This window comes from Strix uralensis, chromosome 19, assembly GCF_047716275.1.
Source record: "Strix uralensis isolate ZFMK-TIS-50842 chromosome 19, bStrUra1, whole genome shotgun sequence".
In the NCBI taxonomy this organism is placed as follows: Eukaryota; Metazoa; Chordata; class Aves; order Strigiformes; family Strigidae; genus Strix; species Strix uralensis.
In genome coordinates this window covers 13460606-13485486 of record NC_133990.1, presented here as the reverse complement: position 1 = coordinate 13485486, position 24881 = coordinate 13460606, and the positions used below count along the sequence as shown (strand labels likewise).

General features: G+C 43.8%; 1 protein-coding gene across 1 annotated transcript in view; it reads left to right on the top strand.

Annotated features, from left to right (window-relative positions):
* Positions 1–24881, top strand: part of CACNG4 (calcium voltage-gated channel auxiliary subunit gamma 4) — a 43801-nt gene that overhangs the window by 11739 nt on the left and 7181 nt on the right. Inside the window, exon 2 of the mRNA XM_074889372.1 lies at positions 21563–21646. Coding sequence (XP_074745473.1) covers positions 21563–21646 — 84 coding nt within the window. The remainder of the gene's footprint in view (positions 1–21562; positions 21647–24881) is intronic.

Below are 24881 nucleotides of genomic sequence, written 5' to 3'. Positions count from 1 at the left end.
AAACAGGATAAGAACTAAGTGACACTTGTGTCACCAGTTTATAATTAAAATGCAGTGCTTGAATGAAAATGTAAGCTTCAATTAGCCAGCACGACCCTGCTTCCGGCTTTACTTCCCACTGAAAAGCAACGATAACAAGCTCACATTTATTATCAGAGTTTTTCCTGGAGCTGTGCACTGAAACATGCTCACATCTGAGCCCTTTCACTGAAGACATTTTTTCGCTTCAGCAGTTTGGCATGCCATACAAAGGCTCTCTGATTTTTAGTGATGTTCACCTCCTCTTACATAAAAATGTTTTCTGTGCATATTATTTGGTTTTAGTTAAAGTCCAGGTGCACGGGTTACTGAAGAACCAAAAGGATGGCTCATCACATAGCACAATGGGTAATTATTGCTGAGCTTCACTGTACTGCACAGACAAATCCTTTCTTGGAGCTCAGCATTGTAGCTGTGAGAGGGAGAAAATACCTACGATCTAGCCCAAAGTCCTACAAGGGTAAGAATAGATCCTCTGGTATATGCTTTGCCCATTTAATTTTTAACTATCTCAAGGGACAGAGCTTCACAATTTTGTTTAGAGATACTATTTTGCATTTTAATTTCACCAGTGGGAAGTTAATGCATATATAAATTATGAGGTCTCATGTGTTCTCATTTTCATCCCAAGAGTCTTTCTAGTTAGGCTTTTTGTAAAATGGTTAAATAATTCTCTGGGTTTGGCCCCCATTTAAGCCAAGATTTATCTTGATTTATGCACGATCCAGACAAAGGTTGGTGCTGCATTGCCTAAGAATTGAGCTCCTGATTTCTGCAAGACAGGGCAGGGTCCTTGCCTGGACAGCTGAGCTGCCTGTGTATGCAGAAAGAAAACCAGGTGCCTTGAAAGAGCAATTCTGGAAACATGTGTGCTGGGTGAGGACCTGCCTATGTCAACTTGCAGGAAGGTTACTACTTTCCTTCTCTACACTTGAGATCCAGATCCTCGAGGTACCTTTTGAGAGCTGCTGACAGCAATGGTGCCTTCCCACACACTGATCTTGCCAATGCCAAAAAAATAGGAACCTTTTAGTCTGGGACTTCTTCAGCCTGAAGATGTCTTCATGTCTTGAGGACATGCAGTAGGTGCTCAGCTGGACATTTTTGCAGCCTTCAAATTGGTCCATGTGCAGACAAGGCTACAAGAGTCGGAGTCCAAAATAGGAAGGTTAGGGAATGCCCTTCTCAACCAGCGCTTAGGACAGCTGGTGAAAGGGATACGAACCCTAACCAGCGCCAAAATGGCAGTTGAGCCTCAGAAAGTGTACTTAAGGACTATGTCCTCTCTGACAGAGATGGGACCAAATGTCCACATGCATATCTTTTGCAATGCCCCCTCCAATATTTTAAACAATTTCTACGGGCAGAATTCTTGCAACGTAGGAGTGGATGTCAAGCCAGGATATCTCAACTCAGAACAGATATGTGCTCTTAGCTTTGGGTCAGGCAGTGATGTGTGGTGTAGTTAGAGCCCCCAGGGACTCTTCAAGTTGTAAAAACTACAAGCCTTCTGGTTTTTCACTGGTGCTATTCACATGGGACAGAGTGACCTCTCCAGAAAGCCCTTCCAACAGCAGCAGCAATCTCTCTCAATAGCATTTAATAACTACCCATGGAGAAAATTACACTCTATTTAAAAGGCCAGAAAAATCATCTTCAGTTTAACTCTGCTGACTTTGGTAGAATTACACCAAAAATGAGTTTTGTCTGATATCCTTTCCCATACTAATATTCAGTAGCCGGGCTGAAAAAGCCTTTCAAAGGCAGATTAAACAAGTCTGAATGGTGAAATATTCTTTTAATTTTCCTTCGCACACGTTATTTTAGGTGTAGCTTGAAACGCTGCCCTTACGAGAGGCATCCTTTTAAATATTTATACAGCATCAATATGTAGCCACCTTCATACGTTTTTAATGATATGTTCCTTTCTAAATTAACCATTAAGTAACCCTGTTCTATAGCATTCCATATTTTGCACTGCTTTTACACTACTATTGGATTTTTATTTATTTATTTCACTGTGAAACAATGAAGATGTCAAGGCAAGGCCCAGGGGCACTGTGGAAATCGAATTCTTGGAGCTCCACCGCTGTTGCCATGGTGGACACACACTCAATAGCATACTGTGCTGCTCTGCAAGCCAAGGGGATTAAAACCCCGGCTCCGCTGCTGGGCCATGTCAGTTCACCACTGTTACAATTGAGGCTCTTCGTTTCCATAATTGTGGTTCCCAGGATCAGGAGGAAAAAAAATATCGAAACAAAACCCAAGCAAAGAGGTAAAGGTGCTGCAAAGGGGCAGAAAGCGGTATCTCCTTTCTGAGGTTCACCCTGGGAACCGCAGTTGTTTCTGGCAGGTTTCTGGATTTTCCAGAGGCTTTTCTCTTTCATCTTCTCATTTTGTGTTAGTTAGTAAGATGCTATGGTTACACCGAGGTGAAAGGGACCAAGCCCAATGCTGTCAACTGAGTCAAAGATCTTCACTATTTCCTCAGTGCTGACTTGGGCTAAAAACCCACAGATGAGTAGAAGTGTTGACACAAGCCGTGGGTTATAGATGGGGGATTTTTAATTCCTGTTTAATTATACCTCATTATCATAGCAAAATGATTTCTGCAGAAGCTGCTGGTGGCTTGTTTCCATCCTGGTTTCCCTCTCTCCTAAGGGGACATATGAGATGGCTGCACCCAAAGATCACGGCCACGTGAGCAAAACCTCAGCAAAGCCTCAGCAGATTGACAGAGGGCACAGCGTCCTAGGTTTGGTAGGGAGATTGTTCCCTGACCAAAAAAAAAAAAAGAGACATCAGAGCTTATCCTATGCCCTGTTATACTGAAAGCAAGAGTGAAATATTCCCGCATGCTGCCTCATAAAATGAGTTGCACCCTTTAGAGCTGAAATCCAACCTCTCCTTTCTTGCTGAAGGGGCCTTATCCTGTACTTGTTTTGTAAGTAAGAGCTTCAGTTAAGTCAGTAAAGATTTTGTCTGAGGATAATGGGCTCAACAAAATACTGAAATGCAATTTCCCTGAGTTGCAGTGTATTGAAGAAAGAGATTGAGTCACAAGCAATCCCCTTCCAGTGCTGGAGCTCGTTCCTGCTGTACGCATTGCTGAATCAGTCCGAGTAAGGTTGTCACCGTCTCTTTTGCTGCCATATAAGATACTTTATAAAAAGCGCAGGGGTGTTTTCGTATCTTCCCTCCTGTGAACTGAATCTGGTATGATTTGGCTCCAGCAGTGACTTGGTTTGCTCGGGTTTTAAATGCACTGGTAAAGGGACATTGTTTGATCCAAATAAAAGCTGTCTGGGCTTGGCATTCCCCACGTATGCCTCAGTTAAAGCAGCCAGGCAGCAGCCAAAATACAGTGATCTGCTCTCCTCCACCACAGGAAAGGCAAGGTATGGCCAAACTTAAATTCTGCTATTATTTGAGGCTCTTCTTTGGGTTGCAGAGGCAATTTTTTCTCAGTGTTTGCTGCAAATATGTTTAAATTCGCTCTGTTTTGGAGGCAAGTAGTCAATGCATCTGAAGTGCATACTTGACATATGTTTCTTTTCACATGCTGTCCTCCATTCGTTTCATGTAGCAGATGCTCAGTTTACCACTTTAAATGTATTCTTATTTACTAGAAATTATTTTAGAAAATAGCTGTTTGGAACTAAACATTTCCAGCCCTTCTTCTGGGTGCTGGGAGCTCCTTTTTGCAGCTGTCCTGTGTGGCTGCATGCAGATGTTGACAGGTTAATTTGCATTTGAAGAGCTGGATGCAGTGAGCTAAGCAAGGGTTTTTCTTCCCTGCCTCTGAAGGCAGTCACTTAAACACTCCTTGCCAAATTTAGCCCTGATGCTACTCTTCTTAATTAACTAGAGCAACATCCAAGCTGAGTTTGGCCCATTGTTAGCTGCCCATTTATTCCAGGGTTGAATTAACCCCCCGACCATGTAAAAGAAAGGTTCTTATTCTGAAAATTGATTGTACAACAGTGAAATGCAAGAACAGTCCTAATTCACAGCAAGGTGGTATGTACAAGCTGGTTTATCTGATTTCTACTATATTGTCCCGTTGCCAGAAACTGCAGGTCTAAATCTTCCAGCTGAGGTTTCTGGTTTACCTGGCTGCTGCATACTACTGGAGTCAAAAATGGTTTAGTGAAAAGGAAATCCTGCTATCAAGAAAAATGTGTAGCGTGCACTGCTGGATCCCCCTTCCTGGAGAGTACGCTTTTTGTTGTTGTTGTTGCTGTTGTTGTTGTTGTTGTTGTTGTGTGGGTTTTTTTCCCCTTAAAATAAGATTGAATAAAGACTTTCAGCACAAAGACGCAAATTTAGACTTCAGTCCCTCCCATCGATAAAGAAAAAGGCAGAAGTCTTGATCCACAACCATGCTGTCAGCCTCTAGAAACTGTTGCTCCTGGTCTTTCATGTACATGATCCATCCACATTGACTCAAAGCACGATTTAGCAGAGACCAAAAACTTTCATGCTGTAGCAGGGAGTAAAGCTAACAAAGAGCTGTAGCCCTGTCACGATCAAGGCCCGTACACTTTGCTTCCTCTTCATTTTCTTTTCTGTCCTTTAGATGTTACAAAACTGTCAAGGAAAGCTACATCCAGCAGGTATTAGAGCACTGAACTGAACCTGCAGAAACAGGGGAAGGTGTAATTAAGGTTGTCTTTTTTTTTTTTTTTTTTTTTTCCCCCACCGTGCTTCTCTGCTTTCCCTGCCATGTCCCTGCCATGATCAGCTGTGGGCAGATGATGGTCTCACTTCTGCCCCATAATCTGGATGTCAGTAATTTTTCAGTTTCCTCGTGCTGGTCTAACACAAGTTACAGCTGCAGCTGAGTTTGCTGTGTGTCGCCCTGGTCAAGGCTACCATGGGGACAAAGTTACCCATCTGAACTTCAGCAGTTTTGATGTCTACAAGTAGGCATTGTAACGAACACTGATAACACATTGGACTCGGTCTGCATTTTGGAGCATTCATGGCAAAATTCTTACTGGTCGCAGTCAAGTACAAACTCATTCATCACCCCAATTGTGTGTGGGTGCGGTATGAGAGACCACTGGCACAGTGCACTTTCTTAAAGAAAAGTGTTTCCTCCAGTCCATCATTTGCATCACACATGAAGCTTTTCTTGTAGCTATCTTTTTTTTTTTTTTTATGCAAGAACTTAAGGAGAGGGGATAGGAGTGGAGAATGTTGCTGTTAGACAGGCATGATTCAGGTACCCATGGCGACATGAGATCATTCCCTGTTGTCACCAACACAAGAAGATTACCTTATACAAGAATAACTAAGAACCAAATCTTTGACCTTCAAGATTTTCTTATCTGTAAACATTATAACTGTATAGCAATGCAACCCAACTTGTCAACAACAAGAAAGAAAAGAAAAATAAAACTAATTTAAAACCCCACAGTGGCAGTGGAATAAATTCATACATTTATCATTTCAGAGGTTCCCATCGCTTCTGCCTCTTTTCCTGCAAGGTTTAAATTATTAGATTTTTTTTTTTTATGTTATGTTTACTCTCCTAAGAATAGAATACAATTTACAGAAGCTCATATGGATGAAAAAGCATTTTCCTTTTGCACTGTTGCTCACACAGTTAACACACATAAACCTGCACCTTCCTGCTTTCCAAAACCTCGGTTCATACCGTCAAATAAATTAACTAAATAGTCAGAAATTTATTTTGAAATCCTTAAAAGAAAAAGGTTTATTACTTGCACTTTCACTTAAGAAATATCATGCGTCTCAGTGTTTGGTGCAAGACTTTATCTGGTCCAGTTAAAGGGGCAGATTCTTCACAACACTTACACGTGCAGCTGGTCCTGCCAGCACTAGAATTGGCATTATTTGCATGAGAAAAGATCCTTAAAGTGAAGAAATGCAGGATGAGGATCTAAGCTTACTGTAACAGCTGGAAAGAACCTAGTAAAATGAAATTCAATACCTGCTGCTGTAGATCTCCCAGGTTTTAAGCTTCCAAGGCAGCAGGTGATTTTTAAGCAGAATTTCAACTTGCACATACATGAATTATTTCTAGTGACTTGCTCAAAAATAGCAATTTGAGCTTGACTCACAATGTACTTACAAGGGCTGGAGTGGGACCAGGCAGCCTGCCCCTGCCTGGGAACACGAAACTTTCTGCACACACCTGAACCAAATTCCCCACTTGGGTCTGGTGCTGCGGGCTGGGGACACGTTCTCGGTGTCCCTTGTCCATCCCCTGACATGGGGAATGGCCAGAGTTTGGGGTCCAGACATCTCGCTGAAGTCTGAGCCAGCGAGGGAGAGCCGTAGTTCATTGCTGATAGAGGCTAACGGCAAAGTGCTGTCCCCCGAGAGCAGGGGAGCATCATGCTGCGTGACTCAGAGGAGCAGCTGAGTCACAGCCTCCCGTGGCTTCTCCTGTGATGGGAATGTGTTAGACACCGTACTCAAGATTGTGCTTGAAGTCACGATCCAAATCATTGTGTTCAGGCTCCTCATTTGCTTCACGGGGAGAAAGTATGTTGCACTTCTCAGAGAAAGAAGAAAAAGGAGTCTGTGGTGCTGGAAAACCAGTTCCTGGATTCCCACTCATGAGAGCACTGTTAGAAAAAAAAATCGAAAAAAAATCATCCTTTAACACACAATGGGATGACAGTATCTCTGCTGGAGCCCCTCAGAAGTCAACGAAGGTGCATCTGGCATATTGAGTATTCACTGGTTAGCAGGATGCATCAACTAAGATCGCCTGAGGCATGTGGAGCTGCTGCAGAAAAGCATTGACATCTCATGGGGTTACGGCTCTCCTACCTGAGAGCCCTTAGGAGCAGATCTGCAGAGGGGTTTAGGTGCTGCCATGCCTAAAAAGTAGAAACTCAGCCTACAAACCCCAGCACCCTGGACAATAAATGACACCAAAGAGCAGAGCTCTGGAGCCTAACCCTACTGGTGAGCGGGCTGGCATCAGACCTCAGCTTTGCAAATCCACAGGGCTGGTGTTTCAGGCTGTGCTCATCCTGGGGGAAGGACGTCACATTTATGAGTCCTCTGGATGGAGTCACAGCAGAGCAGCCATGCATTGGTGCATCCCCCCTCGGGTGCTGGCTCTTCCCTCGGGGCACTGTCAGAGTTAAATGACACGGCAGATCCTCACTCTCCAGTAGGTATTTGCTGGCACATAACCCAGTGAATCCAGTCTATGGAGCATGAGTAATCTATAGTCACTAGGCAAACTTTCTCAAGAGCTTATTTAGGAGAAAAAGCCCTGATGCATCGATAGTGCTGTGTGCAGGAGAGCTGCTGGAGCTGGTTGATATTTCGACATGACTGAGTATTTTTAGAGCCATCCTATGGTGCAGGATTTTTAACTTCCATTTCACAGCCCTTGAAGCCTGGCAAACTTTCATTAACATTTGATGTTAATGCCTTGAAGTCATGCAAGGTCTGGGGGAAAAGGAAAGGAAAGGAGGAAAAAGAAATACACCTTTTTTGAGCGTGTAGTTTGCAAAGTTGCTGTGAAGCTTAGAAAAAGCCTCCAATCCCATCCCTCCTCTTTGTACCAGGTGCCTTTAAAGTAAAACCATTCAGAGAGCATAGCTAGAATCCCAAACCATGGCTGTGTGAGACACTCTTCCTTAATTAAAAGTTAACTTAACATGTTAAATACCTGGAGTCTCTCTGGCCCTTGGGCAGATTGAAGCACCTTTTAAACAGAGAGCTCCCCACCTTAGAAGGATTATGCCTCTCCATCATTAGGCAACTTTGCTAATACAGGGCTCTTTGACCCATAAAATCCAAAATTATTTATAAGCCATCATGTCTTCATCCTAGAGAGGAGAACCTGGGACATGGGACACTTAAAGGCTTTGCTCCCAGTTCCCACTGCACGCGCTGCCATTTCTGCTCAGCACGAAGTAAGGCTTTGCTGCCCAAATTTATACACGGTGAAAACAGTGCTTCCCTGGTTACAAGGCAGACTTTCAACTGGAAAATAAATTAACAGAAACTCTTATTTTTCCCCCCCTAAATATACACACATATACGCACACACAGTCTCTTCGCACACAACTGAGATTTTTCAGAGGCTGAGGGAGTAGGAAGAAGAGACGTATTTTTGTCTCCTTGGCAAAAATATATTGGCAGCATATCACTGAGTTGTAAAGATTGAGTAAGTACCAGAGCGTGGCCCCGTTAAGAGAAGCGGGTTTTGGAAGGCTGCCCTTCGGCTGCCTGTGCCTGTCTGCCAGGACCATTGCAGGGGCTGCTGTCTGGGGTGGGGGCTCAGCGTGTGGGACCCCAGGCAGCCTGTACAGGCTCCTGTGGAGGAAGAGGAGTTTGTAATACCTGGAAATGAGGAGCTGTCAGCTCTGCATCACACCAGATGAAGTGTCTGAAGGGGAGAGGAGCTGTAAATCTCCCCCTGTGCATGGCACCGTTCCCAGGCGGCCGGAGCTGCTGCCTGCCTCCCGAGCTGCGTACCTCTCGGGAGGTCTCACCAAGGTGGTGACAAACTGGTCCTCTCCTGCTTTCAAAAATTGAGAGGAAATATGGTCCCTGAGATGCTGTTATACAAGGGCAGGGAGAGAGATGAAGGACTGATGAGGGAGGGCTGTGAGGGAGTCAAAGGCACAACGTCCCGTGCAGCCGGGCACAGGGGCCCCTGTCTTTTGTCCAGTCTCCAGCAAAAGGAAAATTTCTTGGTTTTCTCCTCCCAGCTGTAAACCTTGCCAGTCACTTCCATGCCATTCTAGGACAGCAAAAAGCAATAAGCATTTCTGGTTACAGTGGAAGATGTGCCTGATGCTGATAAGGGCTGGGACTCTCAGGTACATTATTTAAAACCAGTTCTGAGATCCCAGATTGGATTGCCCAAAGCTACCACCACCATTATCTTTCCCCAATGCAGGTAGAGACATTTCATAGTAAAATGCAATTCTGAAATACTGAAAGTAAACTCGGAAATCTCGACAATAAAATATTTATGCATCTGTGCTTTAGTGCATTGTAAGTTTGCATGATATGCTTTGCTTTTCAAGACTGACTAGATTAAGACACTTCTGATTCATTAAACACATTTTCCCAAATGCTGTTTCTACAAATATTGTTGGGCCATTGTGCTTTGTGGTATTTATTAGCTGGTGTAACAAGGAAGTTACATCTTCCATAAACCTGAGAGGAACCCGCTTAAATGTGTTGCTCTGAATCTCAGCAGAGAAGAAAACAGTTCTAATGAATAATTAAAGCTTAAAGAGGTCATGTTGCTTTTGCAGTCTCATTTTTATTTGTCACTGCTTAGTTTGCATTAGGAAATAGAAATTTTCAGGTGGGGGAGCCAAATGAAATATCTTCTGCATATGTTAATTTAAACAGATCTATTTGGTAGCTGTCTCCATTTTTATCTATTAGGTCATTTCTTAACTGTAATAATTTAAAATCAGTTCTGGGAATTATAAGTTTCAGGCTCTTAATTTTCATCAGGCAGTGGATTTGTGCATCCCCTCGCCTTCTGTCAGCAGTACGAGCACCGATTCTTTGGCTGGGCAGGGCTGTGGATGCAGGCAGAGCTGCTCAGGGAGGACCCAGGTCGCCATCTGGTCCCTGTCTCTGCAGGCACCACCAATCTGCCAAGCTCCTGCTCTCCTCCTAGGCCCTCTTCTCGCCTCCGGCCACCCACCGCCCACCCTTCACATCTCCTCCTCCTCCTCCTCCCCAGCTCTCTTTCCCTTCCACTTTCTTCCAAGCTTCCTTTCCTTCTCCCTGGCAAACCACCTCCCATTCCACCCCACTCTGCCTCAAAGCACTCCTTTCCCCCCTCCTTTTTTACATCACTCTCTGCCTTCCTTTCTCTTATTCCCCCAGAGCTGCTCAACATTTTTCTCCCCCTCTCAACATGCCCCGGTGAGACCAGCTTGCCCCATCTCCTACACGAGGCTAGCCACAGCCAGGGACACACCATCCTGGCTGCCAAATGCCTGAGACACCCAACCCTGCCAGCACCCACCCTCCATGAGGGTATGGCACCTTACAGGCTGCACATACTGCTGGGAATCAGGAATAACCAAGTCAGTAGTAACTCCAATTCAAGCTAAAGTCCCGCATATTTCCTTTCTATTTTCTTCCAGGATATATTACACTTGCAAAATATTTTTGTTCCTTTCATTTTTTCACAACCTATTCTTTCCAACGAGCAGCTCTGTTATTTGTTCCCAAGGTTAGACACTAGCCCTGAGTATTCAACTAGACAACACGTTCTCTTAGATGCATCGCACTAATCTCTCCTGGTGGAGTGTCTTTTCCACTGATAGATCACGCAGATGATTTTTGAAACCTTTGCCTTGCATTTCCCAAATCCAGCCATCAGCAGGGTTTGGCAGTTACACCCCTTTCTCCTAACCTTTAGATTCCCCATTGTCATCTGCCTTGTTTCAGTCCCGCATCACTGATTGTGCATGATCAATCTCTAGAGGTTTAGCTTCTATGTATAACTCAACAAGCTGGCATAGAAATGAGGAAGACATACTCAAAAATGAATGGAGATCCAACTCAAGGTCACTGCATTATGAAGACAGACATATTGCAAGCATTCCCTGCAATTAAGATGGTTTATGGAGTGAAATTTCCCTATTGCTTCTTCAATATCCAACCGTTTCTCTCAATGCCATCATCTCATGATGAACCACCATGGATTGAAGAGACATGCAATCATTACAAGATTCCAGGAGTGTCCAAATATCCTGCATATTCCCAGTGAGTTAACTAGTGAGCTCCTATATCACTACTTTCCACTGTAACCCTTGGGGTTTTTTCATAAAAAATGACTTTGTGGTGTGCGAATGAGCCAAAAGAAGGTTTGTAAAGAAAGAGTTCAGTTCTAGATGTCAGGTTAGAGACGTTCCTTGCTATTAAAGCACACGATAATTCATTTTATGCAAAGAGGTAATTACATGATGCCTTGTAAACTTCTGCTACACCAAGAGATCTCACAAGGATACCAATAATGTGAACCATTTTTCTACTGCCTAGATCTGGAGGGTTTTTCCATTACAGAAGAAGACGCCAGGTGCATTCTGTGCATGTTACCCCAAACATCCTCAAGGATTACCTGGGTCCTCATTCTGGAGAGTTGTTTCTTACTTTTTAGACTGCTGTATGACAACTGCAAACCTTGCCTGTTGTGAAATGAGGATGTTTCAGGAACCTGAAAAAATGGCAGTTTAAGAGGGTCTAAAAGTAGAAATTAAGAATGAGAAGGCAATAGCCCAAGGCTGCACGTGTATGAAAGTTGAAGTGGCAGAAGATACAAGGGACAAAGCATCACATATTGTACTGGGTATGTTTCATCTAGTTCGAGAACAGTATCTATTCCCCAGACCTGACCATGACTATGTCTCAAATTATAAACTTGGTAGGGACTTTGAAGAGACATGAATGTCCATTTCCTTAAATTTCCTCCCCCAGGTAGTGACAAGCCATGATACAGGCTTTATAGACATGCTGTGATTGTAAGAGGTGAAACCATCAAGCCCTGGTTGATCACCATGTTAATGAGGGAGAACTGATGACTTACTGAAGGAAGGGAAACCAGATGGATAAAACCCAAACTATCCCTTAAGGGAAACTTGATTCCAATTGTGCCAACACAGGAAAAAAGCACAGTTTGACAATGTGAAAATAAACACGATTTGTCATTTTGCAGCATATGAACGCTTCATCAGACAAAATGACTATCTGTTCTCAAAATTGCATCCGGTACAATTTGGCATTTCAGCCCTCTCATAATGATTGATGGACTAGCAGCAATCTGCTTGAATGAGCAGTCTTTGTACCAGTGAATGTATGTCAGGGTCAAGAATATTAGGGAAAAAAGGTGGATTATCGTCCAAATCAAGATATACCTGAATCCTGGCTAGCATACATGCCACCACAGCCTATTTCCCACAGTTTCCTGAGGTGTCGGGGCGGTGATGGCCAGTTGTGAATACCAAGTTAGTCTCTGACACGTTGTGCCAAAAGCACTGTTGGGTCACTAAAGCATTTTGGACCAGAATGTAAGTAAGAGCTGGAAATGCATTGGAGAGTGACTAAGTTCAAAGCTCTGATGGGTGAAGATGCTCACCTAAGAAGCCAACACCAACGTCTCAAGTGTTAGACCAATTTTAGCTAAGGTAGAAAAGCCAACTACAGAACAGCTTTGGCAAAGTGGCAGCAGAGCAAAGTATGGAAATGAGTGTTGAGACAAACTTCTGGGCTGCCGGGATAAAGGACTGCGGCATGAGATGCAGGACGAGACGAGGTGTGAAGGCAGAACACAGCAAGCGTGGGCCGTGGTGGTAGATAGAAAAGCAGACACAGGAAAGTGAGTTAACAACCCCATGACAACTAGAAATGTTGACAGTCTCTTGGAACTGAGCCAGGCATGGGAACGCTCGCCATGGCAGGGCTAACTTAGCTCTGATTTGAAAATGTTCCTCAAGCAGCGTCACCAACATTTCCCAAAAAAAGTCATATCATACCCAATTTGAGGAATTGCCCCTGTTTCCCTGTGCAGATGATTTACAAAATGCAAACTGAACATCAGGGCTGGAAGTACGTCAGCATTTCTTCCTAGAAAACACAGAGTCATTCCTTCAATAAGCTCCATAAAAAGGAGCAAGAAAAATGACTAAAGTAAGCCACAGAACCCCCCCGAAATTTCCCCCACCTTGCCATCCAAGCAGTAGCACAAGAGGACATGGTTAATAAGGAGCAAATTGCGAATGGTAGTGGGAAGACTGTCAGCAATGCACAGAGGGGCTGCTGGGGATGCCGCAGCAGCGGTGGTGGAATAACGCAGCACGCTGTTTTATCTGCACTTTGGCTAAGGAAAGGCACCTGGGAAAGGGACAGGAGCATTGCTGAATAACCTCAATCATGACTTCTGTGGCCAAAATACTGGTTTATGAGAGGAACATTCAAAGAAAATGGAAATCAAGTAGCTCAAAACAACATGTAACATAAAATCAACTCTTACCTACTTTGCTGTGTCCTACATTTCTCTGATACTATTGGTATTCACTGTGGTAGCACAAGGACACTTAGTACTTTTGGCAGCAGCTTTGTAATGACTGAAGAGAATTCAAAGGACAGCAGCCAGACACTGTGATGTGTTTTATTAGCTCCCAGATGTGCAGGTGAGGTGAATCTTCGGGAAATGAGTTTCACTGCCACAGATTTTCTAACATCACTCAAGGTCTCAAATAAAATCTTATAATGGAACAAAAGGCTGTCATAGAATTTTTAAAGTCATCTGTGGCAAAGCATCTTTTCTGCATCTGTTCATTTCTTACACAGAAATACACATGCACAACATCTTTGATGATATTTGCCCAGCTGAAAACAGAAGGTCGGCTGCTAAGGCTGTATATACCCACGTGAATTATAACCAACTGAGCCTCTGTAGGCATTTCCCTGGATGCCTTCTAGTGTAGGTGATCCAGAATCTGGAGGTGCTTTACCAAGCTGTACAAAATAACGTTCAGGTGTTAGGTCCTGGATTGCAGCATGCCAAAATAACATTGCTTAAAGAGTAAAATTGGTAAAGCCAGAACTAGAAGTCACCACCCAACAGCAGAACTTCTTCAGCACCTAAGTGAGATACATCTACTCCTATGTGGTTAACTTCTTTGAGCAATGGTGAGCATCCACTGGTGTCGAGGAGATCAGCTAAGGCACCACATCCGGGCCACGGGAAACTCAAGAGTGTTAGAAGAGAAAAGGGTGGGTCATGACATGAAGGTCAAACTGCTCAAGCGGGAACCTCGCTGGTCGCTATTTATGGCTGTGGAATTGGCACTCAGGTCAGCAGAGATGGCTCTTCTGCAATGCGGAGAATGAGCTCCACTACAGTTGGAGACCACTGTAGAAAAAAGCAGTGCAAGGAATAGAGTGGCACAACCTTCATTCTGCAGGGATAGGGTGAAAGGAGAAGCTGTGAGCTGCCTCTGCTTCCAACAGAGAGGGCTTTGTAGAGGAGCACCAAGGAGAGGCTGCAGGCGGCAAAAGGCAATCAGATCAGACACTGCCACAGTGCAGGCACGTTGGGGAAAGCAGATTATAATATCCTAGAGTAAATACTGGAGAGTGGTGGTATAAAACAGTCTCTTCTCTCATAGAAAGTCTATGATAAATGCAGGAGGGAACATTAACTACTATGCAAAGGTAAGAGAAGAAGTGGAGTGAGGTTGATGATGGGACTGAGCATGTCAAATGACAAGATAAACTGAGACCTGTTCCTAGAGAAAACATGCTTTTGCCAGACTTGAGGGGAATGGCGAGCACTAAGAATAAAGGCCGGGGTGAGAACGGAGCACGATCCCCTGCCAACACCAGCTCATTTGCAAGTGCGTGGGCAGAAGCAGCTGCGAGCTGCTCCTCACTTGTCTCCTCCAGCGCCGCTGCCACCGGGGCGGTCTGAGCCCTCATGAGGTGTTAAACACACCAGGAAGGTGTTTTGCGTTTAAAAACGTTAAAGAGGAGCAAGATGGAGCAGGGAGCAAAAGCGACCAGTAGTTATTCACGTGGGATTGAGGGGACTGATGAAAAGCTCTGAGCAGCGGAGGGTCTATAGGCAGCAGAGGGGGAGGACTGGAAGAGGAAGAAATTCATGTCACAGCAGAAGATAAGAAAATAAGAGACTTGAGGAGGAGCTTTGCTTTGCCCACCAGACAATTGAAAATAGATCAAAAGAAGAACCCAAAGGGTTTGTTAGAGCTGACAGCTCCTAAGGAAGAAAGTGGGGCAAATTTCATACATTTCAACATTTTAAAATAATTTTCCTTTTGCCCGGGAAGTAGAGGGGGAGCAATCAAAGGGAGAAGAGAAGATTCTGATATCACTGTTACTGGGTGAGACAGATTTGAATCCACTGCACTGAAATCAGAATCTGGCCCTTAAGTAGGCAGTTCAGCTCCCCGCAATGAGAAACAAGTGAATTCTGAGTTATGGGATGAAAGACAGAGAAAGAAGGAAAGGACTTTTATGAGGAAAAATAAAAGATTATTGTTTCACTGTCCCAACACCTGTAGAGAAACATGGTTAAGGTTCGGGCTAAATTCTTTTTAAAGACTCAGTGGAACTGTATTTGCTTTAGCCTGACCATGGCACACACGGACAGCTCATGCTGGTCAGCTCGTTTATGGTACCATGATAGACCACAGTTATGGGAAGGGTCTTCTAATCTTTTTAGGTCCTAAGCATTTTCTGAAAACAGGACCTACCCTGGCAAAAGTATGACAATAACCCCAGGTACTAGAAGTGCTCTTCATCAAATTCACCTTCAGGATGAAACAAAAATACAAACTGTCATATGAATAAATATTTCTTGGACTGGCAGGACTCTGGGGGTGTCAGACAGCATCTGTCTCAAAAACAATCCATGCTTTGAAGTTTCCAGCTTCGCAAGGCTCACAACAGCCAAACTTTTCTCAAAGGCAGACACCCAATAAATGTGTATTTAACCTCCTGAGGCTTCTTTCTCTGCTGGCTCCATCCTCCATGGCGCTGAAGGCAGTGTTACAGCAGCAATGTGGGGTAGCAAATTCACATGGGGTGTGTTTTGCACATGACCTGCATCAATACTTCATGATTTCTTTTATAATGACAGCATTAAACATCCTCTGGCAGAGACTCACAGGATCTGTGCTCATTCAAGTAATGCAAGGACAGGCTTGTGAAACTCTCAGCAAACAGCAGGAGACAAATAATCGAACTCAGGACAATTTAACATAGAAAGTGCCAAGTTACAGAAAAATATCTAATGCTGTTCCTTGTGGCCTGAGTGGAGAGTTCTGGACCATAATAGTCCCTGTTTGACCATCAGCACCACAAAGCAAGTTTTGAAAGTAAAAGGAGGTGCACCACCCATTCCTCTTTTCAAGGGTTATTTTATGATGAGAGGAATGAAGAGAAAAGGAAGTTAACTCAGCATCTGCATTTGCTGTTGTGCGTCAATCCAGTGAGACAGAGAAGTTGTACTGGTGGAAAATCAAAGAAATGAACACGGTGCACAGATAGACTCTGTGCTATAAATTTTGTGGAGAGAAACATTTTTTGGCATGTCTGATCTCCTTTGCTCACTATTGCTCAAATCATGCGGCAAAGGATTTCAGAACTTGTCAGCAGAGAAATCTTCCTAAGGAAAAAAATATGTAACTGTTTCTCTTCTCCCCTGGCAGAGTCCGGTGCTGACACACTCTCTCTCACTATAAATAGAGGTTGTCCAAGGGAAGTGCAAAGCCATGCCATTAAGGAAACCCAGTCCCACACGGCATGCTTAGATGGACACTGTGTTCAGGCCACTTCTGTTAGAACGGCCCCACTCTTCATGTCACGCTTTTCTTGTCGTCTGCGATGTTATCTGTCAGTCAGCCTTCTCTGTGCTGATATATTCAGAAAACTTGTCATTTAAACATTCAGATATTCAAGTGTTTCAGTAAATCAGGCTAACAGTTGGCTCTGGAACTGAAGCACGGCATTTAATCACAGAATAGATGCAACAAGCAGAACCAGCAGGCCAAATTTCCCATGGTTCCTTACTAATTGCCTTATTTTAAATATACATTCAGCTCCTTGCAACTTGTATTCCCTGTATCTGCAAGCCCTTGCTGTCAAATGATCTTGAAAATCATTTCCTTTCACATCTTCAAACCATCCCAGAAGACCCACATTTGCCAGAAAGAAATCAGCTGGTTAGTGGGATTTTAGGCTGGACAATTATGGGTTGTATTTACCTGCCTGCAGGTAATTGCTGTAGCCATGCGACCTCTTCTGCAGCTGACATTCATAGCACTCATTCCATCAGTGTAACCCCCCTCAGGAGAAAACCCCGCTTAACTCTATTAATAGTGAGCACTGAGCACGTGTTCACACTGAGTATCTGTAGCTGCTCAAGAGCTACAAGCATGTGGCCTGTTGGCAGGGGAGAGTTTGATCCAAGGAGGTTGCAAATGTCTGGTGTCCCATGAGAAGACAAGAAAGGGTTCTCAACCAAGTCCCAAAACCAATGTTTTACTGCATAGTCTTACCAAGAAGGGCAGGCAAGAGGGCTGGAAGATGACATAGTTAATCAAGCAATAGCCCGCAGAAGCTGCTGATGGAGAAGGAGGTGGCAGCTCGACCAATCTCTCCTCATGTGTCTGCACTGCTATCAGATATTGCCACCCATAAGCTCGTGCTCAGAGCAAGGAGACAAAGATTGCTATTGACAGAAATACCCCACAGACAAGGTCCTCTGCTGCAAAGCTGCTAGCGTCTTGCGTGGTGGAAACATTTTAAATTGTAATTTTAAATTACAACAGAACACTAGTGTCAGGGAAAGATCTCGTCGTATATAATTTTCAGGATTGTGGGGGGAGAAAACAAAAGTACAGCCTGCCTTGACAAATATTGTCTCTATCTTCCAGTGCTGATTTGTGCAAACACTTCCAGGGCAGAAGGGTATGTTGTCGTTGATAAATACTAACTATGGGAAATGGCTGTTTCAAAGACATGGCTGATAGTATGGCCAACAACAACGTGATCATGTAATGCATGGCCACAAACAAAGATAATAAGCATTTGCATCCTACAGCATTAACCATTGCTCTCAGTCATCAAAAAATAAAACCCCAGTGAACAATTCTGCAATGGTACAGGCAGGATTATTAAAGGATTATTTGAGAAAGAGCAAGGAGAAGGTAGTATGTCATCAGAATTTGGGATCACTGGTTTGATTTACTGTTGAAAACTCTGTGTACTTTGAGATCTCAAACCCCAAAACAAAGCTTAATCTTCACTTAGGCACTACAGTTCCTCCTTTATCACATTATCTGAGTACATCACACTCTAATTATAGTTATCTGAACAACACTTAGTGAGACTGGGAAGTACTAACCTTGTCAGAGAAGCCCTTGAACACAGAGTAAAACCTAGTCAGAAACAATTTTTGGTTTTTAAATGCCAGCTAAGTACACTGCAACCGATGGGAAAAAAAAAGTTCTTACACTATAAGCAACACTTCAGAAAATTTGCCTCTTCATTATCATTAACACAGATCCTCAAGTCCTACCTCAAAATTCAGAACAAAGTTATTATTATGAGGAAAAAATGCATTGTAATATTTGTATTTTTAAAAACATCATTTAAAACATATCAGTAATCATTCAAAGAAGGGAGTAATACTTACAGCGTCTCAGTGGGATATTATATTGTATTCTCAAGAGGTATCCAGAAGAGTTCCTCAATATTTTAGTATCTGTTAGGCAGTGATTGCAGTTTATTTATGTCTCTCTAGTGGGTACAGAACTAGAAGTTAAATATTCCATCTTCCTCTCCAAAGTGTATAAGGGACTGTATCCTCATACGCAAGCAAAGAAAAAAATCTCTCTTCCACATCACATCCTGGTGTGGAAGACAGCCCATGTGTGCCTTACTGAGCGTGGACCAGTGGCCACGTTTGTCTACACATTTCTTCAAGGCATCCTCTGTGAAGCCTTTGAGAGGAGTTTCGAGGAGTTCAGGCCTTGTGCAGATGCTGTAGAATAGTTGTTACTGAATTTAATTGAGGTGGTTCCTTTTCTGCCACCTCGTGTTTCATGGCTTTTGTTCTTTTGCGTTGCTTTACATGCTAAGGGCATGGAGCCAGGTATTTTACCAAATCTCAGTTTTGTTTTGTTTTTATTTTTTGTGTTTAAGCACAAGTCAGACTCTGCTGTTGTGCTTTTAAAGTTGACCACTGCTTCAGTAGCTTCCACCCAGCTAGTTTTAATTTTTCCCAAATCTGACTTTCAAAGTCCATCATTATGAAAAAAAGATATTGTTACATTTCCTAGCAAGACTTTGTTTCTGATACTCTGTGGATTAAAAGAGCCCTCAATACCTCACCAGAGTTCTTGATAGCAACTTCAAGCCTCACTGAGAGTTTAATAAGCTGCTGCTGAGTTATATGACACCTGTTAAATTTATGGAAAAAATATATCCAGCCTGCTGCTGTTATTAGCTATCAAATACCATAGACATTAGAGAGCACCCTGAACCAATATCTATGATCTGAACTAATGCAAAAATATTGGGAAGAGTATTTTGGATTCCCAGGCTTTGATACAGGTCCAAATTTCAGAGTCATTTTCTATTTCTATAAAAAGTTGGCCAGAATGACCAATCTCAGTATTCCTGAAAACTGGAAATAGAAAGGAACTCTCAAGCTTGTCTAGAATTTTCTGTTTGGGATTAATTATCCTCTTTTTTCACCTCTGCTAGACTTGCTAATACTCTTTCATGTGAAAGGCTCCAGATACAAGCACTAGGAAATGAAGGTCTCCAACCATAAAAGAGGAAAAGCCCAGACACTGCTACTAGCAGCCCATCCTGTCCTGCTGATGCATTTCAGCCCTACGGTGGAAGGGATGGCTTCATGGCCCCCGCCTAAGAGACACTTCTGCTGAGGGGCCCATTTCATTCAGAAGTTTAATAACGTAAGGCCATTTTACAGAGGCCAAAACTCTCCATCAATCCATCCGTGCTGCAAACACAAGAGGCTTGGGGGACATTTCAGTCTTGCAGACTTCTTGTCTCGTAACTGAGTTTCTGGAAGTGGGGCATTTATTTGGGCTGTTGCCCATGTCCATGCTCTGTGAATGTGCAAAGTTCACAAAGCAGCCTTTGGTGGACAGAGCTCTCTCCTTCACGGAAGTTGTGTGAGCTTGAGTACCTGTGATACTTCTACGTTTCTATCAGCTCTGGATAAATTCAACCAACTACCTTAAAAGTTGTTGGAGAAGTACGTACAGACTGAGAGATGGCCCCACCTATACACACACAAACACAGAGTCATTGAAAAGCCTATTTCCATAGGAAATTAGGGTGAGATTATTTGGATTTTCTCCTTAATGAATAGGAGAGAATAAAAATCATACTCTGAATGTATTTCCTCTAAACTGGCACACTATAATGAAGAGACTCAAAGAAATGACCATCCAGTCTCAGAGGCGCTCTTACGCTGGGAGTGATTTAGTTTCATTGCGTGAACTGCCATAAAAATAAGCACTGGGATCTTTAAAATCTAAATTTTGGATTGCCTTGCTGGAGAGCCATCAGGAGCAGCAACCCAGCTGATGGCAAACAGAGGGATGCACAGGCAAACATGCTTAGCAGGAGTGGTCCCAGCTGAAGTGCTCTTGTCCCCCTGGCAGACAGGACAGGTGTGTCACTTCCAGATGTGACGTGAGCCACTTACTTCTTCTTCACAGCCTTTGAAGTGCTGCGCAGAGAAAGCCTGAGCCGTTACTGCAATTAGAGTAGATACATCATTTACTGGAAGAATTAAATGCACTGTAGTAGCAAACCTGCAGTTGACACTCAGAGGGTGCAATTGAAATCCTCCGGATTAGTAATTCTTTTGAGATCTTTGTAATCATTGGTAATAGGTGGTGAAATAAATCCACATTTATATCCTACAGACTGCAGCTGTGCTTCTGTTAAAGTAGTATTAACTGATGGTTTTTAAATCCTTCTGCCAGCTCAAGCTGTAAGCACCGAAACTCCTGTGCAGAGGATAACTCATCCTGGGTGATGTATGTTCCTGAGCACGAAAGAGCTGGTTAATGAATAATGAAAGCACCAAGGCAGAATCGCACCTCGGGGCTTCGCTCCTGCAGAGAGCTCTCTGGAGAGAGGTCCCTGCGCAGCTCACCGTGCAACGGCAGTCTCAGCTACCCAACTGCAGCTAGGACTGGATGTGGCTATGATAACTGTGATAGAAAATAATACAAAATACTAATGTAAAGCTTTACCCGGATAGACAGTGCTGAACCTCTTCTTGTTCAGTTGAGCGAGGGGTTCATCCGGCCAACTCTGGCGTTGTTCCTTCAGGTATCAGGAGTGCACACTCATGCCCTGACTTACTGCACAGGCTCCCAGTTAACTAAACAAATATGCCATTAAAAGCTGAGCCAACCTTGAGGGGAACATACGGGTTTAAATTGCAGCAGGATGAGATTTATGGACTTGTTTTCCAAGCCTAGAGAGTAATTCACCATTTACCAGCTCTGGTGAGGGAGGCCAGCACTTCACTGACAAGACAGGAGGGGTGATGAGCACTAGATTGGCACTTGGCTTTGCTGTGGAGTCCCAGCCATAGAGCAGGGACCCACAGTGACAGTCACTCTACGAACAAAAAGCAGCTTTGCAAACTCAGTATGCTTGTAAGATAAGCACAGCACTGATAAAGTAAAGCACAGAGAGATTAAAAAGCTCAAGAGAACGGTATTAGTGCAGACTGAAGAAAAGAGCCCAGGAGTCCTGGCTCTCCCTTCCTTCAGCTAGGCTTCAGCTCAATCTGCCCAAAATTCATGACCTTAGAGATAGTTTCGTGATGTCATTAAAAAAAATCAGTGACCTACAGGAGAGTAATTATACAACCTGGGAGGAAAAGGAAATAAAGCAGAGCTGGCAGAAGCACATTTACCTGGTTCTATTTCTTATGGGTTATTTTTGCTTTGTTTTCATTTAGGAATCTACAAAGGACATTGCTTCCGAATCAACCACTTCCCTGAAGACAATGACTATGACCATGACAGCTCAGAATACCTTCTCCGTAAGTCAAAAAGTGATACCTAATACGTGGGATTAACAGATTTAGCCAGAGAGACTTTCCTGGGTTTCTCTTCTGTAGAGTCCAGCCCAAGTCTTATTCACTGCAAGAGACTGGCCCAAACTGGGTGGCACAGAGCAGTGGTGATGTATGTCAAGTTCACACTGCAGCCGACACAGCTGTGACCGTCGGGGATCCCCATTTCAAGGTTTCCTTCGGGCAGTGGAATTGTGGGGCTAATTCTCAAAAAATTATATGGGAATTTTTCAAATGAAATCTATAGCTATCATTCCCAGATTGGCAAGGATATTTTACAGAGGGGGTATTTATCTGATTAGCATATCAAAACAGGTTTGAGGAGTGGGTTCCAGCCCATTAGGGAGCTTTTCCTAATGCTTAAACCCAACCCTTATGCAAGCCCCATCCTTTGCAGCTGCTGAGCCACCTCCCCCTGCAGTGAAATTACTGCATTGTAGGAAGGAAGCTGAAATTTCTGCGCTAACAGCAAAATCCCAGCATGAACATGGGCTGTGGCTTCCCTGCATGGCCAGCCAGCCATTGCTTCTCTGTGCTGGTGTGCAATCCGCCACAGAAGTGATTTCATCCACCAACCCCGTGCTTGAAATTCGGGCAATCGTTTCCTCCCCTGCAGATGACCATTCGCTCGGCAGATAGGAAGTCTCGGAACCTGAGCATGAAACTTCAGGAATCCTGCAAAGTTTGATTTCTCCTTCCCCAGAGGATGCCTTGCCTAGTTATTCCTTTTGAACAAAAGAGCTGACCAGCCAAGCTGAAAGCAATGCCCTTTACCAGAGAAAGAAACTGCAGTTCACGAGGTGTTGGGAAAGCTTCAGGGAGCCATGAATGACGCTGCTGGCTAATACACCCAGCAAGGCAAAACGCTCCTCAATTACACTGCTATTAATTACCTGAAACACCACTTAGAGAACCACTCTGCCCTTCTGCTTGCTTCTGGGAAACAACTTCTAGTTGCTAAGACAAGAAGAAAGAAAAAAAAAAAAATCTCTGAAAAGTATGCTTTACCAGAAAACCCAGATTTTTTTTCATCTTTACTCTTGTCAATTTAGATCAGTCATAGCACTTGGGTGACATGATTTCAGTGCTCAGGCAAAGACAGGCTAGCAGAGTGTGAGCACAGCTGCATTTATCTTTCATACAAAGCCTTGGAACTAATGTTAAATTGATGCCAAGTCAGCTTTAGGAAAGAATCATTAGTAAAAGGACTGTAAAGGAAAGAGGAATTAAGCAGCATCTTGATAAAAGCGTATTATGCCTTTTTTATTTGGAGAAAAGGGAGAAGTGGGAAAAACAGTCTACAGCTTCACAGCAAGACATGAGATTGGTAAATTGTGTGTAAGTGTACTTGTGACGGGTGTTCCTAAAAGCTGTTGTCAAAAGTGACTAAGTACAGACCTTAAAAACAAGTTGGTCCAACCCTTTATGTCTTCTGCAAAATCAGTCTTCAGCTGCTCCCTGCACAAGTAACAGGGCTCCTCGGCTTTAACTTTTGTAAGAAAAACTGCAGCTCCACTTAAAATGCATACGGTTGATTTAGAGATTATTGAAAGGTTAGGTGTCTAAATCCAGAAGAGATGAGCTCATATGGAGATGTAATAGGGACCAAATCATTGTCTAAGACAAGAGGATATTTGCATCCTGTTTCAAAGGACACATGCGACCTTCCGTCCCATTTTTGCCCTCTGTGCAACACCTTTGCGATCTGCTGTCTCTATATCATTCACCATGCTTTTTAGCTAGTTCCTGGCACAAGTTTCTCAGAGGGCCATGCTAGGGGTAACCCTTATTTTTCCTGCCTGGTTTAGACAAAGGCACCAATGCTGTGTGCATCTTGTGCACCCTAAATAGCAGCATGCAGGGTCTCAGCCTGCCTCACAGTGACCAATCTAATATAGGCTTCAGATAAATGTAAACATCATGGTGCTAGTAGAATCAATCCCTCGTTCAAAACCTTATTGAAGTCAGTGAAAAAATTACTATTTTAGGAGACTTTGATCGGGGGTGTGGCTAGGAGCAGGGGTTTGGATTTTGCCCGTCAGCGTTCAGGCTGCTCCCTGCAAAACCAAGCGAACGCCAGCGACAGTGACAGCTAACACATGCAGAGCAGCTCAGACAAGACCCCTTCTATTGAACCTTCCCTGTGACAACACACACCAATCTATGAGTCTAAAAAAATCCCCTTCACATGTCTGTGCGGAGCCCAGCGAGTGGCAGCGGTATCGCTGCCGTGCCCAGAAAGCCCACGCAGTCCCCCAGGCTGCCGCCAGCATCGCCCAGCCGCACACATGTGCTCCAGCTTCCCTCCTCTCCTGCGTTTCTGCAGCACACAGAAACCAAGCTGCTCCGATCCAGCATCGCACGAAGACACACGCACCTCTCCCTTCGCAGAAGAGGGGATTTCAGCCGTACTCATCCTCACTGTGCGCGTGAGGACATCGCAGCTCTGCTGTGGTGCAGAAGTGCAGCCATGAGGAGGGGGACTGGGGACCCCACCTCAGGGGCACGTCTACACTTTCATACACTTCTTCCCCACACGCTATAGCATCCCCTTTTCAAAGCCGTTTGCTTGGCTCCTGCCTTTCGGAGGAGAATAAAAGCAGGAGCAGAGCGCCGGGACTCGCAGCCCCGTGGGGAGGAGCAGCACGGCACGCTGCGGCACTTCACCGAAGGAGGTGTCACAGTGCATAGCGGTGCAGAACAGCCGATGCAAACAGACAGGACAGTAAACAAGAAAAGAAAAAAGCAGGGGAGAAAGCAAAAACCAGATTGCCTTAATGTTTTTTGATGTGCTGTCATTTTATTACCAGTATCAGGAGCCACATGTAAATTCTACATTGTACCTATGAGCTTCCTCTTAAAATTCAGAGCTAAAAGTACACGTTGTAGGAAAAAACATACTGTAGAGTTTTGCAGGAAGAGAACACTGTGTGTTTTGTTTGTCGTCACATTAATTACCTAGTATAGAAAAATTATCTCTGGAGATTATTACTACAAGTAGAACAACCCACCCCCTACATTTGGCATGTCTGGCAAGTTCCTTCTGATGGTATCACTGAAGCATTTTAGGAAAGCTCTTGGATTTAATTTAAATCGTTATAAACAGTATGAACATAAAATATAGGAAACAACAACCAGAAAGGGTGGGCCACAGTAGATTTTAAGGCCATGCTACCTTTTGCCAGGACCCTAACAGACACGG